This window comes from Podarcis erhardii (assembly GCF_964252035.2).
Source record: "Podarcis erhardii genome assembly, chromosome: 8".
In the NCBI taxonomy this organism is placed as follows: domain Eukaryota; kingdom Metazoa; phylum Chordata; class Lepidosauria; order Squamata; family Lacertidae; genus Podarcis; species Podarcis erhardii.
This window is the reverse complement of record NC_138499.1, coordinates 79,218,016-79,240,535: the sequence shown is the minus strand read 5'-3', so window position 1 is coordinate 79,240,535 and position 22,520 is coordinate 79,218,016. Positions and strand designations below refer to the sequence as shown.

Genomic DNA, 22,520 nt, shown 5'->3' with positions numbered 1-22,520 from the left:
CAGTGGTGCCTCGCAAGACGAAAAGAATCCGTTCCGCGAGTCTCTTCGTCTAGCGGTTTTTTCGTCTTGCGAAGCAAGCCCATTGACGGCTTAGCGGATTAGCGCTTTTAGCGGCTTATCGGCTTAGCGGATAAGCGGATAAGCGGCTTAGAAAAAGGGGGGGGGAAACCCGCAGGAACTCGCAATACATTTTTGTCTTGCGAAGCAAACCCATAGGAAATTCGTTTTGCGAAGCACCTCCAAAACGGAAAACTCTTTCGTCTAGCGAGTTTTCCATCTTGCGAGGCATTCGTCTTGCGGGGCACCACTGTATATTATATAAATGTATTACTGTATTTTAATATTTGGTTGGAAGCCGCCCAAAGTGGCTGGGGAAGCCCAGCCAGATGGGCAGGGTATAAATAAATTATTATTATTATTATTATTATTATTATTATTATTATTATTATTACATTTTGATGATATGCAAAGTAGCAGAGTAGCTCACAGCTGGGAAGCTAAATAACTCTTCTAGTTGATTGATCGCTTCTTTGTAAAGACTATCATAATGTCCAGGCTCTTTGTATTCAAAATGACTTTACTTTCATAAACATCTAACTGAAAAAATACATTTGCAATCTCGTGCTTATTCCAGCATGGGTATATTCTCACTTGAATTGTAGATTGAAGTCTTCTTACTTAAGACTTATAAACAAAACTGTGTTAGGACTTACACCAGAGTTTTACCTCACTCGGTTCTTACAGTTTCTTATGAAAGATTCTTTACTTTCACCTCAGCAACACTCTCTTTGTTCCTTACAGAGAGATCCTGCACAAGTTTCTCCCTACTAACATTTAGGGATCTTCCTCTGTCTGTTTCACTGTCTTGTTTCACAACACTGTCCTCAGCAGTATCCTGAGAAGCCTCTCTCAGCAGCCCTTCTCCCTCTCTCACAAACAAACAGACAGAAGCAGAATGCAGTTAAAAATGACAGTTACTGGAATAACAGTCGCAACAGAATGGAATGCTTCTCTCCTTGCCAACTGCATTGCTGTGGGCAGCTTCAGCCTACTTTTATGCCCAGGGAGTGGACCTGAGGGAAGACTGAGTTCCTCAGGTCCACTCCCCCAAACCCCGCCCCCCAGGTTGCCACGGATAGAGCAATTTGAATTGTGGAGGGGCGGCAACAGCTGCTGGGAAAATGGCAAGGCTCCTCAGCGAAAGGTGGCAATGCGGCGGACCACAACCACCGCTCACCGTGGAGAGAGGTAAGCAGCCATTATATTAGGATAAATTGTTTGCAAAAATGTGTACATTAGTCAAAACTGCATACAAATATTTGTTTATGAGAAATTTTTATGTTAAAATGCTGAAGAATTTTCATACCAATCTTTTAAAAAAAATTAAAAATCGCAATTTGCTGCAAACTGTGCAGAACTGATTTAAAGAATGGACACATGAGAAACAGCGAACTGATATTGACAGATCCATCCGTAATGTGGGGTATAACCACACTTCCCAGAATTCCTTGGGGGGGATACCATATTGTCAGGGAACTGCCATCAGGGCCAGAGGGAGAGAGCGGGCTCCAGAGGGATTCCAGAGAGCGTCCCGGGATGGGGAGAGGCAGCCCATCTTCTGGGAAAGAGAATCAGCATAGCACCAGTGGAGAAGGGGGGCAGATGGGGGAATCGGCGAGGCGGTCCCATGACTCCTCGCCGGGGACCAGCGGGGAGAGTAAGGGTCCTCCGCTGTCCCACACCCTCCTTGCGCAGAAGGCTTCCGCGCAGGGAGAGTAGGCAGAGACTAGGCGTCAAAGAACTTCTTTGCTGGAAGAAGTTCAAGAAACGCCCACTGACGGATTCTGCCAGCGATTGAGACAGCCACGGGCGAGTGGCTGTCCGGACAGAAAAGCTTCACTCAGGCAACCCAGCCAGGTGTGGCGCCGGTTTATGCACGAGCAACCCCTAGAACCATTACACATATGCTTTCAGGAGGCAAAAGCAATTCTTTCCATATGAACAGATATTATTTCTGTTACTATCCATTTCAGATGGTAAGAAAAACATGAACATGAAAAATGCACACACACAAAAGATATTTTAAAGGCTTTCTATAACCTGTCTCATTGCAGTTAAAAATCCTTGCGGGTTGAAAAACCCTGTCATCCAAAAGCAGTTTGGTCGCCCTTCAAAAATCCAACAGTGAAACTGCTTATTCCTTTCAAGAAGCTCAGTAAACCAAAATCCAAGAGTGCTGGAAGCCCAAGATGCCTAGAAAGAGAGACAAAGCAATGTTTTGATGATGTAAAGGCCACAGACATGTCCCAAAAGATGATCATAGAATTTAGATTCCAAGGCCTAGTTCTAACCAATCCTCTAACAAACACGGGGATAAGGAACCTGTGATTGAAGGAACCCAAATATTGTCTGATTACATCTTGCATCAGTCCTACCTCATACGACTTAGGTTAAGAGACAATGGGAGTTGTAGTTCCTCAATAACTGGAGGCCCACAGGTCCCCCATTCCTTTTGCAACACAACTTTGCAGACCAGATCATCAAGAGCAGAAAGTTGTGTCAGGGTTGTACCACTTCAAACTTGAAGTGTCTTTAACACCAGCAGTCACATCTAGACCAAAGGAGCATTTCGGACCTGTTCTTGAGTTTGTTTAAAATCTAAAACAGCTTATCGTGTATTCCTTTCTTTGAATTTGTGCTATGTACTGTATTTTTCGATCCATAGGACGCACTTTTTCCCTCCTAAAAAGCAAGGAATGTGTGTGCTTCTTATGGAGCAAATGCAGGGGGGAGGCAGATGGGGAAGGCCCCCAAGAGTCGCACACAAGCTCCGTGCAGCTCTTGCGGGCTTTTCCTCAGGAGGGAGAAGGGACTGACTGGCCGCATCAGTCCCTTCTCCCACCTTGTAGAAAAGCCAGTAGAAGCCGCGCAGCCCCTTTAAAGAGTGTGCAGCTTCTGCAGGCTTCTGCAGAAAAGCCTGGAATGCATACAGGCTCTGCTCAGCGCTCCCTTTAAATAATATTTTTTTTCTTGAATTCCCCCTCTAGAAACTAGGTGCGCCTTATCATCAGGTGCACCTTATGGAGCGAAAAATACGGTAGGTTTTTTTAAACCTTTCTGGAAAGGCAATACTAGAGTTTTCACAGCTGAGTCCTCAACTCCTTATTACTACTGCTTGGCTTTCTTTAAATAGGGCTGTGTCTAAAACTTGCTATTTAGGTTTTCAAACCTTTTTTGTAAACTCAGGGGAGTGTTTCAACCCTGTTCTTGAGTTTGTTTAAAATCATTTAAGGTTTATGGTTTCTCTATTTCCTTCTGAGGAAACTGAATAGTTCAGTGAAACGAGGTTTGTAGCCGGCATCCCATTAAGGCTTTGTTCAAATCTAGGTTTTTCTAATTTTTTCCTTAAACTTTTTGATTTTTGTTACTTAGTTTAATTCTATAAGATAATATTTCTAGTCGATTACTTTTCATTTCAGGGATTTTCACGGTATTTCATTTGTTTGTGTAACTACATAGAAAACAAGCTTTCAGGAAGGATAGCTAGGTTTGGATCCTTCTCCCTGTATGGAGGAACATTAAATCATGTGAGATCTCACCTGTAGTCTAAAGCGGTACAGTCCAGAAAAAGATTTACCACCTCTTTGAGAATTAGGCCCAAGTGGATTTATAAGATTGTGCTGTCCATATGTTAAGTGCGTTTAAAAAAAATTGTTGTAGAACAGGGATTGGGAACATATAACTCTTCAGATGCTGAACGCCATTAGCTCCAGTCAACCTGACCAATTGGGAGATATAGTCTAGAAACATCTGGATGGCTTCAGGTTTTACTTTCCTGCTGTAGACTCTACAGACACTGAATTGATCTGACAGGAACAATGTGGGGGAGGGGGAAATCACATTTTACCATCCCTCCCATGTGATCTAGGATTCAGAGTGGCATAAGATCAGGGATGGATTTAGGTTTGATGAGGCCTATAGCTACTGAAGGTAATGGGGCCCTTTATATGTCCAGCTGTCCTTTGTCAACAACAAATTGTCACTGTTTTTTGTGTTGAATGTATGCTATATGGTAGTTTATGGATATCTAAAGCCATTTGCACATAACAAAACCTAAACCTAATAGATATCTAAAGCCATTTGCACATAACAAAATATGTATTTTATCAAAGTAATTGTTGAACTGAAATACAATTAAGAAGAAGTGATATTTTAGGGAGCAGGCTAGCCCAATGCTTACATCATAGGAGCCTACACAACACAAAACACTGTTGCTATATGTAGGTTTTATTTTATTTGTTTTTTTATCTTATATTTTGGAAATGTACATCCAGGGTTATTTTTTCCTTTAATTGTTTTGGGGGGGCCCCAAGCGAGTGGGGCCCTAAGCTACAGCTTGTTTAGCTTATATGTAAATCCGGCACTGCATAAGATACAACCATGCTGTTCAGGTAGGGCAAAATGAGTCATAAAGTCAGTCATAAAGAGTCCATTTCAGAAGTGTGTGCATGTTTAGATGCTCTGGAGCACATGATGACTAAATACAGCATATTTAGTGCAGAAGATTGATGATCTAACACCATTTTTTTTTCCCAGTGAAGGAAATAGTACCACCAACCTTCCTCCAGCGTTCAGGAATCCTTGCATCGTACATACAATCCAAAGCATCTCTGAGGTTCTCGCTCATGATGATGGTCCCATCAATGGCAAGTTTGAGGTCTGTCAGAGTGTTCCGCACCAGAGCAATAATCCTCTGCATTCTATCGATCTCCTGTCGCAGGAAGATGTTCATAGGCTGGAATGGGCCCATTTGCTGCAGCCTTTCCTTTACCTGACATGAGAGCACAGAATACAGCAAGCTGCCAGGAGTTGTAAACAGCTTCTGTACTAACTTAGATAAGTTTTAATTGAGTAGAAGGGGAGGCAGGAGGAGGCAAGCAGGATAGTACTTTAGGCTGGGTGCATGAACCACATTTTCCTCCCCTCTTTGAACCTGACACATTTTGCAGCTACAACTCATTCCTCAGCAGCTGGATTTATTTTATTATATTTTAAAAAAAACATACCTATACTTTTCAAGTTTATGCATTTCACTGGATTTACAATCATTTTGACATTTCAAAACTTGACTTCCTTCCCCTTCTTTCTGTGGGTCTGATTTATTTTTAATATCTTCTGCATATCCAAATTAACTTAATTTGCCCATTTATTCATCTCCTTTAAATATTTACTCTTATGAAGCTGCAGGTTATTACAATAATCCTGCCAATGTTCTTATCTGTTTACAATTTATCTGTAAATATTCAATACTGTATACCATTTCCATTCATATATCTGTGTGTGTGTGTGTGTGTGTGTGTGTGTGTGTGTGTGTGTGTTTTCTTGATTTCTTATTCTTCCAGTAAGCCATTTCTGCATATTCCATAAGTTTTCTATCCCTTCTTCCTTTGCTGGGACTTCTGCTTCTTTCCATTCTTGAGCAAGTAACTTTCTTGCCACTGTAGTAGCATACATGAATAAGTTTCTATACAGTTTAGGTAGTTCTGTCACTATAACTCCCCAAAGAAAAGCTTCTGGTTGTTTTTTTACAAAGGTTATTTTAAGCATCCTTTTCATTTCATTATGTATCATTTCCCAGTAAGCTTTAACCTTACTACAAGACCACCACATATGATAAAAAGAACCTTCTTTCCCTTTACATTTCCAACACGTATTTGATTTAGATTTATACATTTTTGCCAATTTAGATACCATCGATATATAATTTTCTATTAGACTATATCAGCAGCTGGATTTTTTAATGTAAAAAAATCCAAAAACAAACCCAGAATAGAAAGGCTTTCTTTCAATTGGGCAAGTCTGCAGAGAAAGCAAACCCAGCTGATTTTAGACACCTACCTCAAATGGAATGTAGTCGGGAGGAAGTTTCTCCACCATATCATCAGCCAGTCGAGCAACCACAGCCTCTCTGGTCTCACCTCCTCCACTGGAGCTGTCTTTGGGTTGGATGCTGAGGATGGTGTCCAACACATCTTTTGCAAGTTTGCTCTGGTAAGTAATGTCAGCATTGGGGTGCAACCCAAAGACTTCTGGCGTATCGTAAGCGGGCAAACCCTAGGTGGGTAAATATAAAGGTAAAGTCCAGAAGATCAAGAAATGCAAGCTTTACGAAGATAGGTGGCCAGTGTGTGTGTGTGTGTGTGTGTGTGTGTGTGTGTGTAGAATAGGTTTTCAATATGAACCAGATTTTTTCCCCTTTGCTTTCAATTAGAAGAGGAATGTCATCTTTGAAGAAAAAACAAATAAAACAATTACCATATTTTTCGCTCTATAAGACGTACTTTTTCCCTCCTAAAAAGTAAGGGGAAATGTGTGTGCGTCTTATGGAGTGAATACAGGCTGCGCAGTGATCCCTCTTGCTGTTCTGGCTTCAGAATATTTATTTTCTTGTTTTCCTCCTCTAAAAACTAGGTGCGTCTTATGGTCTGCTGCGTCTTATAGAGTGGAAAATAGGGTAGGTATCACCATGTTCATTTCTTACTGATAAAAGCCTTTACATTACATTTTGAAAAGGTCAGGGAAATAGTATATTGGAGTACAAAAGAATAATTCAAATAGATGCAGTTTAAAAGCCATGGCACTGCTATGCACATATCCAGGGCTTTTTTTTTCAGCCAGAACTTGCCAGACCTCAGTTCCAGCACCTCTCCGGTGGGCACCATTGCCATTTTAAGAGAACAAGGGAGGCGTTCGTGGTGAGCTCTGGCATCTCTTTTTCTAGAGAAATAGCACTGAAGTATCCACTAAATATATGAACTTTTGAATTGGTCTCTTACATGGTTTGTAAGAGTGCAGCAGTTCAGCTAATAATGCCTTCCATAAACACTTTCAAGAAACCCTTGAGTGAAGCAGGAGAATAATAATAATAATAATAATAATAATAATAATAATATTTTTTTTATTTATACCCCGCCCTCCCCAGCCAAGACTGGGCTCAGGGCAGCTAACAACCAATAATAAAAACAAGTTGATTAAAATACAATTTAAAAGATTAAGATACAATATTAAAACAATTGGGGAGCAATCTCATCATAGGAGGAGAAAGGAAAAAGAAAAAGGGGGAGGGAATCAAACTGATTCTGAGCCAAAGGCCAGGTGGAACAACTCTGTCTCACAGGCTCTGCGGAAAGAGATCAGATCCCGCAGGGCCCTGGTCTCAAGAGACAGAGCGTGCCACCAGGCCAGAGCCAGCGTTGAGAAGGCCCTGCCTCTGGTTGAGGCTAATCTAACTTCCTTAGGGCCTGGGACCTCTAGGGTGCTGCTATATATGGACCTTAAGGTCCTCCGTGGGGCATACTAGGAGAGGCAATCTCATAGGTACAAGGGTCCTAGGCCATGAAGGGCTTTAAAAGTCAAAACCAGCACCTTAAATCTGACCCTATACTCCACCGGGAGCCAATGCAGCTGGAAAAGCACTGGGTGAATATGCTCCTATGGCAGAGACCCTGTGAGGAGCCTCGCTGCAGCATTCTGCACCCGCTGGAGTTTCTGGGACAGCTTCAAGGGCAGCCCCACGTAGAGCGAATTACAGTAGTGAAGCCTGGAGGTGACCATCGCATGGATCACTGTGGCCAGGTCAGGACGGGAAAGGTGAGGGACCAACTGCTTGATGCGGCGAAGGTGGAAAAATGTCGCCTTGGCTGTTGTTGTAACCTGCGCCTCCATGGAAAGGGAGGCATCAATAATTATACCCAAACTCTTAACGGAAGGCAATGGCACTAATTGGGCCCCCGCAAGAGAAGGGAGTTGGTCCCTCATCCCCATACCATCCCGACCCAGCCAGAGGACCTCTGTCTTCAAAGGATTTAGTTTCAATCGGCTCCCACGAAACCATCCAGCCACAGCTTCCAAACATCTGGTCAGTGTGTCAGGGCTCGAGTCAGTATGGCCATCCATCAGCAGATAGAGCTGAGTGTCATCAGCATATTGGTGACAACCCAGCCCAAAGCTCCAGATAATCTGGGCAAGGGGGCGCATAAAGATGTTAAAAAGCATCGGAGAGAGGATTGCGCCCTGCGGCACTCCACATACCAAGGGGTGGCATGACGACAACTCCCTCCCTAGTGCCACCCTCTGTCCCCGACCATTTGATATTTAGCTCCACTGCCATTCTTCCCTAGCTCTTCAATAGTGGGAATCACAGACCCCATACTAGCCTCCCCAATAGAGGGGTAAGATCTCCTCAATAACAAGTCATCTCTGGGCCAGGACTCTTGGGTCAGAATGGTATGGGGAAGAGGTGAAAGTTTGATAGGGTAATTATCCCTAGAAGATAAAACCCAACCAACCGCACCCTGAGCAAAGAAGATGTTCAGTTCCTCTGCCAATGAGGCATCAGTCTTAGCCATGTTCCTTGTATTGCCCTTGTAGTTGGTTAGGTGCTGCAGCCGTTGCCACACTTGTTTCATGATGTTATCAGCTAAATAATTTTCCACCTTAAGCTTATACTGTTGTTTTGCTGCCTTAATGCCTTTTTTGAGATTTATTCTCGCCTCTCTGTATATGTCTATATTCCCTGTCTTAAAGGCAGAATCCCAGATTTTCAGGAGTCCTCTTACTTCAGCAGTCATCCATGGTTTACAGTTCCCATAGAGTCTAATGCATCTCTGCGATACTACATTATCGATGCACACTTTAATATAGGAGAGTATAGCATCTGTGTATCTATGCAGATCTTGATGTTCAAACACACTCCAATCAGTGCTTTCAAAACAATCCTGACTAAGAGCACCCTCTAGCCAAATTCTAACTGTTTTTATAACTGACTGAATTCTTCTCCTGAGAGGGATGTACTTCGGACATAGAAAAACTGAAGAATGGTTGGATGAGCCTAAGTGGGGGAAGGGGATTGCCCTGTATGCCTGTTTCAAGTTGGAATACGCGAGATCTAGAATATTTTGTCCTCTAGTGGGAAATTTCACAAACTGTTCAAACTTAGGAAAAACCGTCTTTAGGCAGGCTTGATTGAAGTCCCCTGCCACAACAAGGGCGCCCTCTGAGTGGATTTGCTGCTGCTCGGAGATGACATCATATAGCTTAGAAAGTGCCGCACTGACATTAGCATCGGATGGAATATAAACAGCTATAATAATTATGACAGTTACTTCTCTAGGCAAATAAAATGGCCGACACATAACTGCCATCAATTCTAGATCTGGGGAGCAATACTTGTAAGCTACTTTGCTGTTAATGCACCAACCATTGTGTATGTAAATACAGACTCCTCCGCCCTTAGCTTTACCAGAATCACTGTTTCTATCAGAGCAATAAATTATTCGATTTATCAGCTCCACTGCCGCATCTGGTACTGCTGAATGTAGCCATAATTTCTGTAATAATTACCACACAGCTCTCACAAAGAAGCTTGTTTGCTGCCATCAGCAACTGTAGTTCGTCAGTTTTGTGGACGAGAGATCTGGTGTTGGTCAGGAAGACACTTGGCAGTGCTGGTCTCGTGGGTCTTTTTCGAAGCCGGGTTAACAGACCAGCTCTGCAACCACCTTTTTGCTTTCGCTCTTTTCTCTTTCGCTTCTTTCAGCACTTCCCCCTCCCGTCAACAATCCACAGAGATCCTGGAGGTCTTACTATGCAGTTTGGTATACAGTGGGACCTTTGAAACTCTCTAGTTATCTCTATTTTTCTTGTGAGCCCGATGTTTGCCAGTTTTGTGCGTGAGTAGGTAAGGTATTGGGAGCTCAGAGCCGCAGCGTATGAACGCACCGCCATCTTGGAACGGAAATAGTACTTAACAGTACTTAACATCTGTATAACACTTTCAAACATTCAAAAGGCCCTACTCGCACTATTTATTTGTAATCCTTATAGCAATCCTACAAAGTATGTCAGTTTATCCCCTCCTCACCCTACAGAATGGGGGGGGGCCTTCTGGGAAATGATATATAATGAGTTGAAAAAGGTATTTAAGTATACCTTCACTAAGAAACCAGAGGCCTTCCTTCTGGGTATTGTCGGCCAGAGGGTGTTAAAGAAGGATCGAACATTTTTCATGTATGCAACAACGGCAGCAAGGATTCTCATCGCAAAAAATTGGAAAACTCAAGATTTACCCACACTGGAAGAGTGGCAGATGCAGCTGATGGACTATATGCAACTGGCCGAGATGACTGGCAGAATCCGAGATCTGGGAGAAGAAAAGATGGAGGAAGACTGGGAGAAATTCAAGATGTATCTACAAAAATATTGTAATTTGTTTGAATGTTAAGAAGGATGCTAGATTATAAAAAATTGGCCACCACTAAACTAGATTTAAATTTGATGTTAAGTGAGATTAAAGAAAATATAAAAATTTTATTGGAAAAAGTGTTAGATTATATTTGAATGTGTGGACATGTGACTGTAAACAAGTTGATAATTTGTTTGGAAAATTTTTTTTTTTTTAACGACGTAAATGGGAGAGGGGGACGTGAGGGAGTCCAAAGAAGCGAAGAATTTGTTGTGATAGAAGCAAGATTGTTTTATGTGTGCATTTTATATCTAAAAAAACCTTAATAAATATTTTTTAAAAAAAAAAACAACAGAATGGGGGGGGGGGTTTCAGGTTGAGAGAGTAGCTTGCCTAAGACCACATAGTAAAGAACCCCTGGATGGTGAAGTCCAGTCATCTTTGGTTACCAGATTTTTTTTTCAATGAATCCGGGGCCACTTTTCAACTTCAATGGATTTTGTAAGGGGACTGATTTGTAAATCCAGGGACTATCCCTGGGAAACAGGGACGTCTGGTAACCTTAGTCAAAGACAACTATGAGGTTGCGGTGCTCATCTCGCTTTCAGGCTGAGGGAGCTGGCGTTTGTCCACAGACAGCTTTCCGGGTCATGTGGCCAGCATGACTAAACCGCTTATGGTGCAACAGGACACCGTGACGGAAACCAGAGCGCACAGAATTTACCTCCCCGCCACAGTGGTACCTATTTATCTACCTGCACTGGTGTGTTTTCGAACTGCTAGGTTGGCAGAAGCTAGGACAGAGCTCACCCTATCACTGGGATTCAAACCACCGACCTTCTGATCAGCAAGCCCAAAAGGCTCAGTGGTTTAGACCACAGCGCCACCCACATCCCACATAGTGAATCATGACACAGGCAAGATTCAAATTGATGACTTCCTGAGCAGCAGTACAAATTTGTATCTGCCCACTAATAACAAATTCCACCCATCTCTACATCTAGGCATAGAGTCCTTTATATTTGAGACACCCTTGTGTATGTCCTCAGCTTTCCCACCTACAGAATTTTCCTACAGGAAACTAAATTAAAGAGCAAGTAAAGCAATATAGTGGCCTCACAAAGGAGGGAAAGCATTGGAATGGCAAATTCCGACAGAGCCTCTCTTAGGTTTTCCTTTTGAGAAGTCTCTGCTAACTATACAAACCTGTATATACTGAAGATACTGGTCCAGCGCAGCACACTTGGGTATGCTGTAACCTTTGTAGAAGGAGAAGTCCTGGCCAAACATGTTTTCGCTGAACCACACTTTAGCAAACGTGTTCAGCAGCCTTTTGTCGTAGTCATCCGTAACTCGGCCACCATACTGAATCTCCCCTATCATGTAACGAACAGTATTCCAAGACACACCCTGAAAGAAAAACAAAAAATGTGCGGCATGATTTCATGCAGCAGGACACTAAAAATGTGTGTGTATGTCTATATACTGATGGATATAAATATGCTGATTTTGAAAATTCCGAGACTTCTGAGAGTCAAACTCGAACCATTGCAGTCAGATCACTTCCCCAATCCATCTCCTGACCCCTCAACACCTGCTTCTTCACCCTACATAATCTGATCTCCATCATTTTGCGGGAGATGAAACTCTAGTATTACATCTGCTCAACAACCAAAGCTATTTTCCCCCCTCCCACTCTTATTTCAAAGCTATTTTTGTCTCTGTATCAGGAAGGCACCTGCCAACTTAGTTGCCAATAAATATTGCTGCAGATATTTCTGGGATCATAGTCTTTCTGATGAGTGGCTCTTCTCCAAGTTTGTTAATTGTCTTACTTTAAATGTTGTGAGGTTCTTGAGCCCTTTTAAAATGTGGTTTTTTGGGGTGGGGCAGTTATTGGGTTGTTGTTTTTATTTTGATTATGTATTTTGTGCTTTTATATTTTGATTTTACTCTGTGAACTGCCCTGAGACCTCCCCGTATATAGCGGTATATAAATTCAATAAATAATAATAATAAATAAGTTAGGCAGCAGCATAGACGGTAACAGTGCAGAGAGTGTTGAAGTCTCCACTCTGCACATCAAAGTTAATGGGCCTTTAATCTAAGTTTTAAAGGTGATGGTAAATGCACCAAATTCAAAAGGTGCTAGATTTTGACTACAAGGAAAGAACTGGGTGCGCATTCTCTCCCAATTCTTCCTTTGCAACCACATGCATCTGATGTCATATGACACGAGGAAGATATAAATGTGGCTGTGATTGGCCCCCAAAGGTGTGACAGCCCTAGTCAGGCCCACGTGCCATAGGTCACAACTGATCAACTTATACACAGACGTACAAGGAAGAATCCATTTGCTGAAACAACAATTTGATTGTCCACACTACAGTGGTACCATGGGTTAAGTACTTAATTTGTTCCGGAGGTCCGTCCTTAACCTGAAACTGTTCTTAACCTGAAGCACCACTTTAGCTAATGGGGCCTCCCACTGCCGCTGTGCTGCTGGAGCACGATTTCTGTTCTCATCCTGAAGCAAAGTTCTTAACCCAAGGTACTATTTTTGGGTTAGCGGAGTCTGTAACCTGAAGCGTATGTAACCTGAAGCGTATGTAATCCGAGGTACCACTGTATTTCAAATACCACCTAAGTTGCTAAACCGCGGAGCCAAGTACCTTTTTGATGTCCATGTCATCCAAATGGTTCTGAACAAACTGTACTGTGGCATTGAAATCAGCTTGGTTGAACTCGTAAGGAATGTTCCATCCCAGAGGTCCAAATTTCCTCCTTTCCTGGACTGTGGAGTGTAGGAAGGCTACAGCGTACAGCATTGGTTTCCACTGAACCATGTTGCTGATATCCAACAGATCCTGACTCACACCTGTTACAAAGACACTTCTACATAATATCCATAACACCAGAGGAGTGGCCATGTTAGTCTCATGCAGCAACATCCCATGAAGCGTCATGCTCCACCTTAAAGATGAATACATTTATTATGGAATAATGAACTCAAACCCACTTTGTCAAATGCGTGGATCTTAGCTGCCACACACACAAAGGAGAAGGTTGTATTGTGGGAGTTGAATGGCAATTTGATGCAAAAATGACATGTGGTAAGCTTACAAAAATGTTAAATAGGTACACCTTTCATAGTAGCAGATGGGTGATAATTTGCTCAGCATTACTGAGATAAATTAGGAACTTTAGTTTTTATAGTGCCTTATAAGAGGACCATATTATAGCAAGGTACTTACATTTTGTTTTCTAGAGCTACATTTGTTAGTCCTATTCCAGTTCTTCAAATACTTCCATATGACAACCACTTGTACAAAAATAATATACACCACTTTGTTTTTTAAGGACCCAGACTAAATATTTAAATATATGCACAGAGTATAATTCCTTGTAGAAACTGATCACTCATTATGCCCCTATTAAAAGCTACCGGGGGGTGGAATGGCAGAGATACTGAAGGGGAGAGGGAAAAGCAAGTCCCTCACCTCCATAGGTTCTCTTCAGGCCAGCTTTGAGTCCTTGGGGAGGCTCATTGGTGAATTTTATAGACATCTGTAGAAGGGTGATGGGGAAATGCTTGTGGACCTCCGTAGTCATCCACAGACGGAAGGCCTCATGAACATTTTCTGTTTCAACAATCGTGTCCATCAACTCATCCATAAAGTCAAGACCCAGGTGACAATTCTGCAAAAGTGCCCATCCACCCTAAGAAAGGGAAATCATTGAAGAAACTTGATTTGATATTAATTTTGGAAGTCAACACAACCCAAACCAATTTCGCGATTGTTTTCTGCTGGTGATACTACAGTTCATATGCCTACAATGCTGTCCTAGTTCTTTTCAATGCCAATGTGCATCCTTTTCTTGCTCTCCGTCCTCATACAGATGGAGACCAAGCCCAACTAAGCTCAGCCTCAAACCTCTTTCTCCCCAATCAGGGTGGATGTTCAAACTCTTACCATGTAGATTCTGTTCTTGAAAGAATATACTGTTCAATTAGAGGCAATTAGCTTTATTTGGGGACGGGGAATTAATTCAGACATGAACAACCAGCTGACTATTCAACCTAATTCAAACATGAACAACCAGCTGACTATTCAACCTAACATGCAGCACACAAATGTATGTCTCTACAAACAACAGTACAAATAGCAACAGAGTTAAAGTCTTGGTCAGGCTTCCTCAAACTCGGCCCTCTGGCTGTTTTGGGACTACAACTCCCATCATCTCTGGCTAACAGGACCAGTGGTCAGGGATGATGGGAATTGTAGTCCCAAAACAGCCAGAGGGCCGAGTTTGCCTATGCCTGGTCTTGGTTTTTCCTGTTGAAATTCCTCTCTCCTACCAAAGCTGGCAATTCCATTGTCACTGGTGAGGGTAACTGATGTGAATATATCTAGCCTTAGATGGAAAAGAACAATTGGTCTTACCTGAAGAGCAGATTTGATAGGTTGCTGATGACCTGAATGGATTGGGTATGATCCTGTCACGTGATGAGATTATGCCCAGCCCATTTAGGGCATCAGCAACCTACTCAATCTAGACATTATAGCAAGTGCATGAGTGCCAAACTGGCCATTCAACATCTAATTTAAAAACTCCATTGAAGAAGAGTCTGCCACTCTCTGAGGGAGTCTGTTCCACTATCAAACAGCTTACCTTCAGAAAGTTCTTCTTGATATTTGGTTGGGAAAAGATTCCCCACCCCTGCATTACTGTGAGCACGTGAATGAATGCAGCAAGCCCACACTATTTCCCATTCTCCCACTTGTAATGTGCATTTGTCATTTCCTTGCCCCACTTCATAAGCGGCCATGAGAGTAGGGAAACTCACAACATGATAACGTCATGCCTCCCATTGTAGGCTACCATTCTAACTAGCAAGTAAGCCACTCAAATACAATGGGACTTAATTCTGAGGAATCTCACACAGCATCATATCTCAAGTTTACTAGACATTACCAGGAGAAGGTGGTGTGAAGCTGTTTCTGTTGGTGGTGCAAGGTCTCTGTAACCATAGCTCTGGCCTTTGTGTGTTCCCGATTACAAATAATCTTATTTAGGTCTTATAGGAAGAAATGTAGGAACCAATTCTGCATGGATCAGCAGCCAATTATGCCTAGCCTAACCTATGTTGATGACCGATAAAATCCTGGAAAAATTCAAAGATTGATCTGCACTAAAAGAAAGTAGAGAATTTGTCTCACGTGTGCCATAGTTTGCTGCAGAAGTTTGCGGGCATGAACCTCCTGCCCCTGGCCCATGGACACATAGCGTGTCTCAATCTTCAGCCTTTTCCCCAGAGCAATGATGAAATCAGTGGGATCAGAGCCCATGGAAAGGAAGCAGATGAGAGGAGTGCGAGGATCAGATTCTTCCCAAGTCTTCTCCAAATCTAAGATGGCCCCTTCTGCATATTTCTCCCCCATGGTATCCATAATGTACTTCCTAGCCTAGTGGAAAAGAAAAGGAGATGTGACCAGTTTTCCCACACTGATTTTCATACCAAGTTTTCAGTTCTTACGAGACATCAAACCGTGGTTACAACTATATATCTCAAGAAACACAGGTTCCCATCTTCATGCCTTCCTGGTAACACAGGGTATTGGTGGGTGGGCATTTTTGGAGCATCAGCAGGTAAGAGAGGTACTGTTGGGAATGGGAAAGATTCCTACTGTGTTGGACTGCAGGAGCTTTGACATGTAAGGATCTCTTCATTTGTAATGCTCACTTTAGAACTGCTTTGAGCCACCACCTGTTGGCATTCTATTCCCATCCTAGTCAAAACTTTTGGCCTACCTGAGCTATCGTTCTATCAGGACACCAAGACCTTATGAGGAGGAGTCGTCTGAAGCAGTCCAGAGATTGGTCATAACCACTGGGAACAAGTTCTTCTTCTGGTTTTTCCTTATCAAACCAGATTTTCCACTGTTTTTCTGTCCGTGAGATCTATTAAGCACAAATAGGGGAATATGTTTATTAAATAGCACAGATAGCAAGATATATATATTTTTTAGTTTCAGATATCTTAATGGAGGACTAGGGGTGTCCCTTTCTAGAAAATGTCCATGCTAATGGCAGCATCTCAGCTTGACCACTGTAATGTGCTTTGTGCATTACCACTCTTGAAGACACCTCAGAAACTTCACTTGGTCCCAAGTGTGACAGTATGGCTTTTGTCTTAGGTAAGCCTCATGTGCATATTGAATCAATGCTTCAATAGCTTCATTGGGTACCAGTTAGTTTTTGAGCTAAATTTAAGGAGCTGTGTAACCTTGGACTTTACAGCCAGGGCCTGGGATATCTGAAGGAATGTCTTCTTCCATATATTCATCCCTGGGCTTTGGGATCTGTAAATGTTTTTATGGTTGCCACCATCGTGGAAGATGAGACTGGTCTCTATCTGCAAGAGGACCTTTTCAGTAGTGGTCCCACAATTTTGGAATTCCCTTCTTTCGAAAATGGTCCACCGGAAACAGAAAATCTGCTTCCGAAACATCTGTTCAGCATGGAGATTTAGGCCTTCCAACACGATTGTCTTAACACATGCCAGTCAAATGGAAAATACATTTTGAGGCAGACTTGGACTTCACTTTTCTAGGTTCACATCAGCAGTTCCTCTGAAGCATAAAAGGCATGACGACATTGAAATATCTACAGAATCCTTCAAGAGAATGAAACGTGTCACACTGCTTAATCCTTGCCTCCTGTCAATCACCTACTTGGTCAAGAACGTCTGAAAATTGTCTCAGTTTACTGAGCTCCACCAAGTTCAGCCAAGTCATATCCAGGATCCATCTAGCTGGTTTAGGTGGACAAGCTTTCAGATCCAAAGAAGCACCACCTGAAAAAAGACAGTACAGCAAAAACCAGTTGAAAAGAGCTGCTAAATATATAAAGCCAGATATTTAAAATTCTATTCATGGTGGATGGGCTGTGACTGCGCTGCCCACTTCCCATGGCACAATTGCTCCACCTGTACCTCATGTGTTGGACTTTGAGTAGAGGCCTACACTAGGGCAGAGCATTCTCCATATCCCCTACTGCAGAGATGGGGGCCCTGTAGTCCTCCAGATGTTGCCAGACTACAATTCCCATGACATCCATTCCTAGCACAGGCTGAGGCTGATGGGAGTTGTAGTCTAACGAGATCTGGAGAGCAACAGGTTGCCTGTCACGTTGCATGCAGAATTTGAACATTTGCACTGGGTTGAAACACAGTAAGTTGAAGAAGAAGAAGAAGAAGAAGAAGAAGAAGATGAAGAAGAAGAAGAGTAGTAGTAGTAGTAGTTTGGATTTGATATTCCGCCTTTCACTCCCTTTAAGGAATCTCAAAGCGGCTAACATTATCCTTTCCCTTCCTCCCCCACAACAAACACTCTGTGAGGTGAGTGGGGCTGAGAGACTTCAAAGAAGTGTGACTAACCCAAGGTCACCCAGCAGCTGCAGGTGGAGGAGCGGAGACACGAACCCAGTTCCCCAGATTACGAGACTACCGCTCTTAACCACTGCACCACACTGGCAGTAGCTCTGACCTTTAATCAGGGTCAAGAACTCCTCGTGCTTCACTTTGCCCCGCTGTAAGTCAATCTTCAAGGTGAGGAGCAATGTGAACAGGAACTTGTGCTCCTCGTAAAGCCCTCGTGCAGCGTACTTATATACTTCATAGGTCATATGCTCAATGATATTTGCTATTCTCTTGCTCGTAATGGGGCTCTTGACAGACCTGTTCAAAAGAAAGTGGGGAAAGGAGAGAATGAAAGCGTAATCTAGTGCCATTGGTGAGGTTTTTGAAAGCCTTTTCTTCTGAAAAGAAAGCATTTTCAAAGCTGCACTTCATAAGCCCGAACATGTGCAGAAACAGGCAGTCACAGTGGCCAAATCGACATATAAGCTGCTCAGTCACCGTGATCCAACAGAACTCTTACTACACTAGACCTAGTAAGGGAGCTAAGCTTACTACTTACTATGACCATGCAGGTGGCTCTGTGGTCTAAACCACTGAGCCTCTTGGGCTTGCTGATCAGAAGGTCAGCGGTTCAAACCCCTGTGTCGGGGTGAGCTCCCGTTGCTCTGTTCCAGTTCCTGCCAACCTAGCAGTTCGAAAGCATACCAGTGCAAGTAGATAAATAGCTGCTGCTGAGGCAGGAGGATAAACAGCATTTCCGTGTGCTCTGGTTTCCATCATGGTGTCTCGTTGCACCAGAAGCGGTTTCATCATGCTGGCCACATGACCCAGAAAGCTGTCTGTGAACAAACGCCGGCTCCCTTGGCCTGAAAGCGAGATGAGCGCCACAAGCCCACAGACGCCTTTGACTGGACTTAACCATCCAGGGGTTTTTTACCTTTTACCTTTGGACCTAGTTAGGTAGCTAAACTACTTTATCAATAGATGGAAGAATAGATGGAAGGGCACAGTATTTCGGCTTCAAATACTGAACTCTATTATCTTTATCCTTATCTGTTCTGCCTGATTTTTATTTTTTAAAGAAAACCTGGCACAGGTGAGCAGCTTGTGAAGACAGAGTTCTATCTAACAAAGTCACCCCACTGCAACACCGACTGCTACTGCCCCACTGGTTCCTTCCAATGCAGTTGGAAACACATGCCTCGAAGGTAAACTCAAGGGCCAGCAACAGGACCATCGCACACATTACTGTGTGTCTGCCTGCTGATCATATGGACAAATAAGTGAAGGGCAAGCCGTTATTTTGCCCTTTATAGACAAATTGCTTCTGGTTAACCAGGGTCCCCTAATCTCTGTGGATGACATATTATTCAGTTGCTTCTGAAGTGATTTCCCCGTCTTAAACAACGGAAGCTCAAGCCCTTGAACGCAGCTTTAAGCTTCCGATGTCAGTACACAGCTTAAGAGGATTTTTGTTTTCCGGGTAGGATTTCTGTTTCCTTTCATTACATTGCTCACTATCTCTCCCAAGCTCCTGATAGTTTGGAGACAAACACTGGGAGAAGACTCCAGCCCTTGAGAGGGATAGAGCGGGGAAGCTTAGCAGATGCAATCAGGAATTTACTTAAACTGAGAAATTGTGTGGAAATCAATACAAAAAGGATTGTACTATAATGACAGCATTAGGTTACTTTGCCCATTCAATGGCAAACGCGAACACAGGGGAAATAGTCATCAAGCAAAACCAAAGACTCTAGATCTTCAGACAGTTAAGACAAATGATAGTGCTGTCATGGATCACGGTTTGTGCACTGTTTTCCCTATCCAGCTGTCATTTCTGGTCAAATGGATTTGCTAAGTTTTTGTGCAATGTCCACGCCATGCCAAACCTGTTTGACAAACGAAAACAGTGGAGCAAAGTGAATGAAAGAGCACTCCAAACGATGCTGGCTTCCTTGCATCCCGTCCGACTCCTTGACCATCTGATTATATACTGTTATGAGAATTCTAAGGTTTCAAATACAGAATAAATATTCATAAATGCACATATATCTAAATATATGAACCGTGTGTCTGAAATAGAATGAGGAGTGCAATCCTGAAGCCATTCTGACGCTCCCAATGACCTCAAATATTCCTCTGCTGTAAGGGAGGCAAATGGAGGGAAAGCCGTCCCATTGTCTTTTTGCTTGCAAATCCTGTCTTATGGGCATATTTGTGTATGAATAGGTTGAGCCTATTACCTGGACTCAGGAACTAAAGTATTAACCATCACAAAAGAATGGCCAGGCTGCCCAGGTAATACAATCAGCGACCATTATCAGATATCCTGGCAGACAGGATTTCTGCTGTAGACCGTCTCCTTCTATGATGTATGTATGATGTTTTGGGGGGGCTACCGAGACGTGGGTGGCACTGTGGTAGGACTTGTTGATCAGAAGGTTGGCAGTTCGAATCCCTGCGACGGGGTGAGCTCCCGTTGCTCGGTCCCTGCTCCTGCCAACCTAGCAGTTCGAAAGCACCTCAAAGTGCAAGTAGATAAATAGCTACCACTCTAGCGGGAAGGTAAATGGCATTTCCGTGCGCTCCTCTGGTTCACCAGAAGTGGCTTAGTCATGTTGGCCACATGACCCAGAAGCTGTACGCCAGCTCCCTCGGCCAATAAAGCGAAATGAGCGCCGCAACCCCAGAGTCGGTCACGACTGGACCTAATGGTCAGGGGTCCCTTTACCTTTACCTTGGGCTACAGGGTGGGCCATTTCAAAAGTCTATATAAGGGATTGCACACCATTGTTCAGGGTTCGTCTCCCTCTGCGTGTGGTGAGTGGGAACCCTGTTGCAACAGTTCCTTGAATAAAGATCACGCTTACTAACCGCTTTGCTTCTCAATATAATCTGGTTGGCCTGTTTTCTCCTACCGATAGGAAACCCACTTAAAGACTCTACACAGGCTCCGGAATACCCCATAAGGGAAAGGGAGCAGTTCTTCTTATAACAATACCAATCTTCAGAAAGGGAAAGATCTCACTTGTCATAGTTACCTAGCAAGGGAAAGGTCAAACAGGCCCAAGAACTGTCGGAGTGAAGTCTGATACATGACATTGACCATACTCATCTCGGTTATCAGGAAATAGAGAATGCTGCCTCTTGTTGCAACTGAAGAAAAGAAAAGTTGGATATGATCAAAATACAGGAAGCAAAACAAAAGCTGATGGTCTTCTGATGGACAAATAATAACAAGTTGTTCGTGGTTAACAGAGGGCTCATTTGCACCACATTTTAAAGCTCTGTTGATGAATTTTATTATTATTATTGTCCCAGCACTTTCCTGAGGAAAAACACATATTTTATTGCTGTTTGCTCCAATTGCCTGGTAAAACATGGGTTTTCCCAGGCAAAGCACTGGGACCAAAAAAAAAGAACACTTGGATATGGGTCACAAAAGGAAGTCTGAATGAGACCTGATAGAACATTGTTTTCAACAATAAGCTCCATTGCCTATATACTGCAAATAGAAAAAGTCCAGACCTCTTTCTTTCTGTCTTAATGCTTTGCAGCAAGCCACACATCCACATATTTTAAAACTGCAGTGTGTGCTCCAGATTTCTGCTTTGCTGTTCCATGGGTGAAATTCCACCAACACACCAATTCAGGAAGTCGCGGAAAAGCAATGCATCGCAATGATGGCATGAACCCCAGGATTCTGGGAGTTCAGCCAATGGATTTTTGAAGTGTGAACTCCCATATCTATTTTTGATCAGGGCACTATGGGGTTTGGGAACCCGTTTCAGGTTGCAGCACATCTGAAGAGCCCACCCCGGCAGGTTGGAGAAATGGAGAAGGTAGAGGCGGGGCCAGAATCCTTGCAGAAATATCTTAGACTCTGGCAATCAGCAATGAGATTGGCAGCCTGATCCATTCCAGAATCAATTTACAGTTCAGATCATTTTCCGAATCTCCAATGGGCATTCAACAAAATAATCCAGTTTCTGTACATTTTCCCCTAGTGTGGATTAAGCCAGGAGCATCTATCACAGATACAGCTCTCCCCCCAGTGGCTTCTCAACAAAGAGCACGAGAGATGCAACATCAACACAGTAATAACGCTTTGCTGAATCTCTACTGTTCTGAACAGACTTCCTTGTTGTTTTTATAACTAACTGCTTTTCTTACTTTTATAACTGTATATTATATTATGGCAATCTGCCTGGGACCATATGGTGATGGGTAAGTAAAAAAAAAATCTCATAAATAAAATAAAGTAAAACAACATAAAATAAAATACACCATTGGATAAATCTTATAATGGACTTCATACATAAGACTGTACGTAATATGTAGATGTAACAAAGGCGTAGAACATTTTTGGCCTGGCAGCCAGCCTTGTAAGACATGGACCACTTATAAACACCATCTCCAACTCCTCAAAAGATTTCATCAATGGTGTCTCTGAAAATTTTTACACATCACTTGGGAAGACAGGCGGACTAATGCCAGTGTATTGGAAGAAGCAAAGATCACCAGTGATGAAGCGATGATTCTTCAATATCAACTTCGTTGGACTGGTCGTGTTGTGTGGATGCCAGATTATCGTCTTCCAAAGTAACTATTAAACTTAAACTTAAAAATGGAAAGCATAATGCTGGTGGTCAACAAAAGAGGTGTAAAGACTCTCAAGGCAAATCTAAAAAAGAAAATGTAGGATAAACACCAACAATTGGGAAACACTGGCCTGTGAGTGCTCCAGTTGGAGAACAGCCTTTACCAAAGGTGTCATGGGCTTTGAAGACGCTCGAACTCAGGATGAAAGGGAGAAAAATGTTAAGAGGAAGGCACGCTTGGCAAACCCTCACT

The 22,520-nt window shown here is 42.9% G+C and overlaps 1 protein-coding gene and 1 long non-coding RNA gene across 2 annotated transcripts in view; one reads left to right on the top strand and one right to left on the bottom strand.

Moving 5' to 3' along the window:
- The window catches only part of DNAH5 (dynein axonemal heavy chain 5), a gene marked incomplete at its 5' end in the record, with an annotated part of 188,985 nt that overhangs the window by 8,907 nt on the left and 157,558 nt on the right, over positions 1-22,520 (bottom strand). Inside the window, 11 exons of the mRNA XM_081873195.1 lie at positions 2,101-2,253; positions 4,619-4,831; positions 5,899-6,114; positions 11,450-11,653; positions 12,916-13,121; positions 13,744-13,963; positions 15,466-15,711; positions 16,058-16,207; positions 16,981-17,102; positions 17,794-17,984; positions 20,708-20,822. Coding sequence (XP_081729321.1) covers positions 2,101-2,253; positions 4,619-4,831; positions 5,899-6,114; positions 11,450-11,653; positions 12,916-13,121; positions 13,744-13,963; positions 15,466-15,711; positions 16,058-16,207; positions 16,981-17,102; positions 17,794-17,984; positions 20,708-20,822 — 2,036 coding nt within the window. The remainder of the gene's footprint in view (positions 1-2,100; positions 2,254-4,618; positions 4,832-5,898; positions 6,115-11,449; positions 11,654-12,915; positions 13,122-13,743; positions 13,964-15,465; positions 15,712-16,057; positions 16,208-16,980; positions 17,103-17,793; positions 17,985-20,707; positions 20,823-22,520) is intronic.
- On the top strand, positions 728-20,050 carry LOC309348099. The gene is made up of 4 exons (XR_014159146.1): positions 728-1,248; positions 6,472-6,514; positions 18,749-18,874; positions 19,896-20,050. It is a non-coding gene; the product is annotated as an uncharacterized lncRNA (long non-coding RNA).